General features: G+C 40.6%; 1 protein-coding gene across 2 annotated transcripts in view; it reads left to right on the plus strand.

Annotated features, from left to right (window-relative positions):
• Positions 1 to 1,152: 1,152 nt before the first annotated feature.
• The window catches only part of ATP6V0D2 (ATPase H+ transporting V0 subunit d2), a 42,399-nt gene continuing 34,408 nt past the window's right edge, over positions 1,153 to 9,143 (plus strand). Inside the window, exon 1 of one of the 2 annotated variants that reach the window (XM_029923951.1) lies at positions 1,153 to 1,529. In XM_029923951.1, coding sequence (XP_029779811.1) covers positions 1,400 to 1,529 — 130 coding nt within the window. In that variant the 5' untranslated portion in view covers positions 1,153 to 1,399. The remainder of the gene's footprint in view (positions 1,530 to 9,143) is intronic. The other variant, XM_029923950.1, reaches the window with a different exon arrangement.

Below are 9,143 nucleotides of genomic sequence, written 5' to 3' on the forward strand. Positions count from 1 at the left end.
TGCTAAGTATAGGAGAGAACAAGCACTCCTTTTTGGAGCATGGAACTCAATAATTAAGTCCTGGCTTCATTAACGACCTACTGTATTATGGTTGTACATTTTGAGCTGCCTCATGGATTCTGAGCTATGGCTTCTTATCTGTGATGTTGGTAATAATACCATCTGCCTAGATATATGTTCCAGTAATCATGAGATTTAAATGAGAAAAAGAAAATAAAGAGAGCCTTATCAACGGTTCAATTTTATAAAAGTAGTGGCATATTATAGAATCACAGCTCTGTGCATTTGCCTCCAGGACTGTTTTCTGGGCTCTGATCCCAGACAAGGGGCTAGGGGTAGGGAGAGAGGTGGGGTAAACAGCTATCAGCCTTTGCAATGTAAAAACATTACTAAACATTTGTTTTACCCTAAGCAACTGCATTGCTGAATTAGCTTCTCAGGATCCTTCAAACTGTAAGATTTAATAGATGGAGGCAGAGATGAGAGGAAAGAAAGAGACCAAGTTATGGAGCCAAGAAAGCCTTTATTGGGATCTGTGATTCCCGGTAGAGGTTCCGTGACCCCGGGATTGGGGAGTCCGGGAAGTCAAGCCAGGTTTGAGAGGGGCGGGGTTTTAAGGGTGAGGGGGTTCCGGGTTTGGTCTTGGGGGGCAGATTACCAAGTAAGGGCATTTTAGGGTCACGGTGGGACAGGATAGGTTGCCTGCCTGTCGGGGTGGGGGAAAACTGGAGCTTCATGATTTGTTGTTTTCAAATGGGGCTGAACATTCCAGGTATGCAGGTGAGGGGTGGGGTCTCTCGGTGCACGGTGTTCTCCTCCAACCCCCAGAGAAATGGCTGCTCGGTCACCATCCCAAGGTGACTCCCAAGGTGACTCTTACACAAACTACCAGCTCGCACCAGATCTATTTACAAAACTTAATTTTTAAAAAAGAAAAAAAAAAGCCCTCTCTTTCTTCATATTAGTAATCTTCAAGAAATCTAGGACAAATGCCATTTACAATTGAAAGCTCACATGCTCCGAGGGAGGGAGGAATGTTCCTGAAACATTCAGGTGTCTCAGGCCTTCCAATGGCACAGCTGGGAGGGGGCCTGCTGCTCCGGGAGGGATGGAGCAGGGCCCTGACTCTCCCTGTCTCCTACTCTGTGGTTTGCTTCCTGGGCTTACTCAGGTTTGCCAGCTGATTTACTGTTGCTGTGAAAACACGGCTGAACAGGCTCTTGAAAGCCACAGAAACCAGAAGAAACTAGTCATGAAAACCCTGACTATCAGCTGATAGATTTCTTCCTGAGAACGCCTCATAACTGCTAGCCTTTTTTTCCAGACTAGAGACAAACCTTCAGGAGCTGACCAGAATCTGGAGCTGTTTCAGCCCACATTGGTTGGGATCTCTCTGGCCATGCTGGAGGGCGCAGAGTTCTACTTTAACGTGGACCATGGCTACCTGGAAGGCCTGGTGCGGGGGTGCAAGGCCGGCCTCTTGACCCAGCAAGACTACATCAACCTGGTTCAGTGTGAGACCCTGGAAGGTAAGAGTGCTCTTCTCTCCAAGTTAAAAGGGGAAAAAGAAATGACACCGCCCATTTGGAGCACAGACTGTGTTCCCATGCCTGAGAGTCCAGAATCGGTTTCTGTTCCCAGGGTCCAGATTTCAGAGGTCTATGAACTTGGAGGAGAAAAAAAAAATTACATCTTTATTTTCAATTTTCTGTAAGTGAAAGTGAGCATTTCCTTTCGTTATGAATGTAGACAACAAATCGCAGTGGTTAGTGCTTTGTTGCCACTAGAAAGTCAGTATTTTCATATCCTTATACAATTCTTGCAGATGCTTTGAAATACCATATTTTCACAATTTTGCACTTATACTAGGTATTACACTCACTCTTTAATTTGATATTTAATGTCTTAATAAAGAAGTATGTATTACACATTTTAAAACATCTTGGTAACTGTATTTTAACATCTTTTGTTCACTTGTAATCCTATGTATTTTCGTCCTACATATTTATAAACAATATTTGAAGAAGGACTCAGCGAACTGCCCAGCGACAAATGCCCTCCCCACCCCACAACAAAATGCTAAGAAACTTGGTCCAGAGAATTTTATGCTATACCTAGTTTATCAGTATAGATTGATATGAGAGTTTATTTGAGGTTTTTATCTTTAACTGAAGCTTAAGAAAAAAGTCAAGAGATGAGCAGGTGGTAAAACCAACCGTGGATTCAAAAGTACTGACTTTGACCTCTGCTGGATGTAAGTAGGTGGCCTAAGGCTCAAAACCTGAGCCGTAGGGTCCTCATTTGTAAAATATGGCGGGAAAGCCTACTATGCCTGCTTTGCTTGGAGACATAAATGAGGTAATACATGAGAAATGTGTTAGAAACTAAAGCACTATGTAAATGAAAATTATCTTTTTTCCAAGCACTTTATTGAGATGTGATTGAAATGCAAGAAACTGTACACATTTAATGTATACACATTGATGAGATTAGAGGTAGGTATACATCCATGAAATCACCACAATCTATGCCATAAATCCATCCATTACCTCCAGAAGTTTCTTCCTGTCCTGTATTATTGTGTGTGTGAGTGTGTGTGAACTACAGGCCCAATGGTGTACAGATTTAAGACTTACTTAACTTCTGTCTTCCAAACTTTGTACCCTTTGACTAATGCCTCCTCATTTTTCCTTTTTTCCAGAAACTATCTTTAAGCTACAAAACTTTCAAAACTTTACCAAAGAATTTCATCTATAAAGCATTGTTTTTATTATAAAAACAACTGCCCTAGTTCATTTTCAAATGTACTTATAAATCAACATATGTCAATAATAAGGTACTTACTTTAAAACTTCCAGATTATTCTAGAAAAAGCAATAAGGATCAAAACTACTAGGAAGGGTATTGAAAACAAAAACAAAACAAAAAACCTGAAGGTGACTTTGCTCTGCTCAGGCTAAGGGTCCTGCAACACTTGTTTGTAGTTCTGACCAGTTAGAACCAGAGGTAAGGTGGAGTTGCCCAAGTTGAGATAAACCTTCTCCTTTCATTAGCCTTGGAGACAGCCAGAAAACTCTTTCAGGTGATAAATAATTCTGCAGACTACAAACAATCACAATATAATTCCAAATCCTCAATCACTTCAGCATATTAGGAGTTTGGAGACTGGGGAACGTTAATCATGTACAGAAGCTCTGCATAAATATTGTGATAATTTTGTATAGTGACAGTCACGATACACTTACCATGGTGAGTATTTTGTAATGTATATCACTGAGTTGTTTTGTTTTGTTTTGTTTTTTAAACTTTCTTTATTTTTGAGAAAGGGGAGAGGTGGGGAGAGAGAGAGAATCTCAAGCTGGCTCCACACTGTCACTGCAGAGCCCAACATGAGTCTTGAACCTACGAACCGTGAGATCAAGACCAGAGCTGAAATCAAGAGTCAGATGCTTAACCAACTGAGCCGCCCAGGCACCCCACTAGATGTTGAATCACTGTGTTAAACACCTAAAATTAATATAATGTATGTCAACTATACTTGAATGAAAAAAGGAAAATGTACTTAAGTTGAAGTAGAAAAAGTGAATGAACACAGGGCAGAATGAGTATTTCTAACAGAAGCCACTTGAATGAATTCTATTAAGTTTTCAGTTGAACTTTTAATTTTTTAAGGTTATTTATTTACTTATTTTAAGTAATCTCTACATCCAAAGTGAGGCCCAAACTCACAACCCTGAGATCAAGAGTCACACACTCTTCTGACTGAGCCAGCCAACCACCTCAAACATTTAAATGAGCCAAAAAATGCAAATTTTAACACAAACAACACACACAAAAATTCCTAAAATGTGATACAAAATGAGGTTTAGCCAGCTCCCTAAAAGAGTCAGAGTGAAACCACCCTCAGCTTCCATTTGGGAGATAAAAATGGGTTGCAGACCCTTTTGAAGATCTGGAGAATGAGCCTTCTAAGAAAAACACACCCGGGTGCAAGCACACAGAACTTTCCATGTAATAGCAGGCCCTGGGCACCCAGAGCCGTCCTTGTACCCTGGTTAAGAAACCCTGGCACATCAATCAACACTTTGTTGTTCTTGTACCTCAGGTTTCTTTCTTTCTTTGTAATCTATTATTTCAAACATTCATTTCGTAACTATGTTTGAATCTGTGTGCCAATCTGTTTGAGGACTCCCAGGAATATCAAGTGTGGGTCATTAAACTACGAGTTATAATAACTATAGAGAAAATAAATCTAAATAAGGATTTCGTGTCTGCGGTTAACAGTTGAGGGTGCTGAGGCTCAGAATGGCTCTGTCTAATCTAACACTCCTGTCAGGGATGGAGTGTAGACATGTCCACATCTCTTTCTCCACTAAAATGCCTGTGCCTCCTGAGCATGAATTAAAGATAAATGATTATGCCTGTGTTGATGTCAGCTCCTTTTTGATATAGATAATAATAAGATCTGTCCTAGATTATTTCATAGGACATTGGGAAACAAATTACTTGGGGAAAGTAATGCAATGTTGTATCTGCAAATATCCTGGGAGAAACCAAGCCATCTTCTGAGTTGATGAAGGTGCCTGGTGGGCTCAGTCCGTAAAGCATGTGACTTTTGATCTTGGGGTTGTAAATTTGAGCCCCACATTGCATACAGGGATCACTTAAAAATAAAATCTTAAGGGGCACCCAGGTGGCTCAGTCGGTTGAGCCTCCGACTTCGGCTCAGGTCGTGATCTCACAGTTCCCCCATGTGGGGCTCTGTGCAGAGCCTAGAGCCTGCTTTGTATTCTCTCTCTCTCTCTCTCTCTTTCTCTCTCTCTCTCAAAAATAAATTAACTTCAAAAAATTTTTGAAAACAAAAATAAAATCTTAAAAACAAACACCAAGAGTTGAAGATAAGAAATCAAGGGTATTTATTGGGATCGATGTTAAGGACTTTGGGACTTCTGTTTACATTTGCACAAAATATGCACTGTACCAATATGGGCGAAGAAGATTGGATAAAACTGTCGTAGAACTATGTGTGTTGACACAGATACTTTCTATAGAAGAGAGGCTGACTTGGCAAAGACTAAATTTGCCTTTAGTGTTTTCAAGTTCTCTAGATTTCAAAAGTGTTCTGGTACCAACAAATTGTTTTACAATTACTTAGAATATAAGGTTTTAGGAAAATTTAGAAGAGAAAATGAACATTGTCTAGAAAAGCTTTGAAAAGTCCTAGAATTCATAATTGTGCTTAACTGCGTAGATAATTGTGCCAGTGTGATCAGAAGTACTCATCTGTTCCAAGGTTTGCCCCTGACTAACAGTGACCTGAGTCAGTTGCTAGGACACTCTGTGACCCTGTCGTTGCCAGAGACCGAAGAGGGAAGCTGGCCGGCCTGGCCTGCCCCTGTGGTGCTGGAAGGCTGTATCACACGGCAGCTTTAAAGTCTTTAAAAGTGAGTTTGCAGCAAAATAATAATGCCAAAGGAGCATAGGATATTCTTTTAAAGAGTTAACACTTTGGAAGGGAGAGGCATCGGGGTGGCTCAGTCAGTTAAACGTCCGACTTTGGGTCAGATCATGATCTCGTGGGCCATGAGTTCGAGCTGCATGTCAGACTCTGTGGCTGCAGCTCAGGAACTGGAGCCTGCTTCAGACTGAGTGTCTCCCTCTCCCCCTGTTGCTCCCCATCTCACACTGTCTCTCTCTCAAAAATAAACATTTGTTTAAATGTTTCTTATTTATTTTTTTTTTTTTGAGAGACAAAGAGAAACAGCACTAGCAGGGGAGGGTCAGAGAGGGAGACACAGAATCTGAAGCAGGCTCCAGGCTCTGAGTTAGCTGTCAGCACAGAGCCCAACACGGGGCTCGAACCCACAAACTGTGAGATCATGACCTGAGCCGTAGCAGGACAGTTAACTGACTAAGCCACCCAGGTGCCCCTAAATAAACATTTTTAAAAGTTTTAAAGAAATAACACTTTTTAAAAAATTAAGACTTTGGTTTTTTTAGAGCAGCTTTTAAGTTAACAGAAAAATTGAGAGAAAATTTTAGAGATTTCCCATATACCTCTGGCCTCCGTCCACTCACAGCCTCCTCCATAGTCCACATTCCCCACCACAGCCTGAGATCATTGATGTTGCAGTTGATGAACCTACAATGACACATTGTCATCACCGAGAGTCCGTAGTTTGCATGAGTTCATGCTTGCTGTCATACATTCTATGGGTTTGGACAAATATAATGACATGTATCCATCGTTACAGTGTACAAAGCATTTTCACTGCCCTAAGAATCCTCTGCTCCACCTGCTCATTCTGCTCCCGCAGCCCCACTTCTGGCAATCACCAATCTTTTTGCTCTCTCCTAGCTTTCCCTTTTCCGGAATGTGGTATATAGAATTATACAGCCTTCTCAGATTGGCTTCTTTCATTTAGTAACACGAATTTAAGTTTTCTCCATGTCTTTTCATGGCAACACTGCTATTTTCATCAGATTTTTAATTTTTTTTATTTTTTAAAGTTTATTTATTTTGAGAGAGTGCAGGTGGGGGAGGGGCAAGGAGAGAGGTGGGAAGAGAGAATCTCAAGCAGGCTCCACACCACCAGTGCAGAGCCCAATGCGGAGCTTGAACTCACGAACTGTGAGATCATGACCTGAGCTGAAGTCGGATGCTTAACTGACTGAGCCCCCCAGGTGTAGCCTCCTTGGAATCTTTTAAATGACAAAACTTTTGCAAATATTCTTTCCTCTTCAAAAAAGACAAGTTGGTAAAAAAAAAAAAATTTTAGAGTTCTAGAATTTAATAATTGATCTTTTCTAAAACATATGGTGAAAAGTGTCCACTGGCTCTCTGAATTGAACTTTTTCCTTTTTTGAGAAGTAATTTTCTGAAAGGGAATGAGGAAAGTTGATTGTATCTCACTAACAATTGTGCCCCATTTAAGGGACATGACCTTCATTCTTTTCCAATAAATATTAATTTAACAATATATTAAGCATTTCTGGCTAGAATCAAGGAGGTAAAACTAAATAAGATATAGTGCCTGCCCTAAAATGGCTCCCACTCTGGAGAATAAAAATATTGAAAAAAAAATCTTTAAGGGTGCGATTGGGCAGTACCTATCAAAATTCCAAATGCATAGACACTTGGCCCGAGATTTCATATTGCATTGTTGAGAATAGCAAAAGATGGAAACAAATCAAATGTCCATCTGCAGGGAACTGATTAAACAAATTATGTAACATTCAAATCACAGAATATTCTGCAGCTATTTAAAAAAAAAAAAAAGCATGAGGCCACTCTTTTAAGAGGACTGATACAAACAGATCACCCAGATCTATTAAGGGAGGAAAGCCAGGGGACAAACTATGTGTGGCATGGTACTTTTTAGGAAAAAGGCAGACAAATTTAAAAATATTTTTTTCTTTATGATGGTCCAGATACAAAGAAAGTGAAAGGATGTAACAGAAACTAAAAATAGTTTCTGGGAATGTGTGGGTGGGGGCCGTGGAGGGGGTGGTAGATGACAAGTATGAGTGACCTTTCACTTTTTACCTGTATTTATACCTACTCTTTATTTTTAAATACATGTATGTATTTATTTATATTTATATATGAGGAAGACTTAGTTCATAGGGCTTTCTTCATGCTCCCTTAAATATTATTTGTGCCTCTAACTATAGCACTTTTTCTGCCTTCTTTTAAAAGTGCATATCCAATACTGCCACTTTCCTGTTCAAAAATACTTCAATGGCTTTTATCCGGCAGGATAAACTTCACCCTTGACTCAAAAGGCTGGAGCAGTCTTGCTGATCTCTACCTTGTAAGCATTTCCTCAGACCCCTTCTACCTTTTGTAAAGCTATTCCTTCAGTCACAGATTCCATTCTCTTTCCTGCTTGCCTGGAGAACACACATTCCTCTTTAAAGTCTCCACTCTAAATCACTTCCTCTGTAAATCTTTTCCTCCTGCACCCCAATAGGGGTACAGTTGACAAGATTTAACTTTGTACTCTGTTGTACCTTGTAATGGACCTAATTCTGTGACACTTGCATAGATGTGTCATGCTGAAGGAGGACATTTGTCCCATTTGACTATCTTCTAGTTCTCCGAATTACCACAGATAAGAGCTTACCTCATAAGTGAATACATGAATCTATCTCCTCCTGTATTCTAAGCTTCGTAAGGGCAGAGCCTATCAATATGTGATGACATCGAGGTGTCAATTAAATAGGTGGGGGGATCCTTTCACAAGGATGTATGTATATCAAATGTGCACGTTATTTTTTTTAAGTTTATTCATTCATTTTGAGAGTGACAGAGACAATGTGAGTGGGGAGGAGCAGAGAGAGATGAGGAGAGAGAGGATTTCAAGCAGGCTCCATGCTGCCAGTGCAAAGCCCCACACAGGGCTCAAACTCACAAAACCACGAGATCATAATCTGATCTGAAACCAAAAGTGTGATGCTTAACCAACTGAGCCACCCAGGAGCCCCATCAAATGTACATCTTATAGTTTGCAGGACTCCTGGATGGCTCAGTCGGTTGAGCTTCCAACTTTTGATTTCAGCTCAGGTCACGATCCCAGGGCTGTGGGATCGAGCCTTGCATTGGGTCCATGCTGAGTGTGGAGCTTTCTTATGACTCTCTCTCTCTCTGTGTCTCCCTTTGCCCTCCACTGCTCACACTCTCTCTCAAAAATAATAACAATAATAAATATCTTACAGTTTTATTTGTCAATTGTACTTCAATAAAGCTGAAATTTTAAAAAGAAATATCCTTTTTTTTTAAAAAGGGACAGAAACTATATACTTTTCCGTCCAAGTTCCCCTAGCCTAAGGCTGTGTTTTGTACATAGTAAGAATCTAATTCACATTAGAAATATCTACGCCCATTAAATGCGGCGTTAGCTTTCCCGGCAGCTATTTTCTTCGCGAGCCGGGCTCACCCAGAAGCAACTATGTCTAAGGGACCTGCAGTTGGCATTGATCTTGGCACCACCTACTCCTGTGTGGGTGTCTTCCAGCATGGGAAAGTGGAAATAATTGCCAACGATCAAGGAAACCGAACCACCCCAAGTTATGTCGCCTTTACGGACACCGAACGATTGATCGGTGATGCTGCAAAGAATCAAGTTGCAATGAACCCCACC

This window comes from Suricata suricatta, chromosome 15 (assembly GCF_006229205.1).
Source record: "Suricata suricatta isolate VVHF042 chromosome 15, meerkat_22Aug2017_6uvM2_HiC, whole genome shotgun sequence".
NCBI lineage: Eukaryota > Metazoa > Chordata > Mammalia > Carnivora > Herpestidae > Suricata > Suricata suricatta.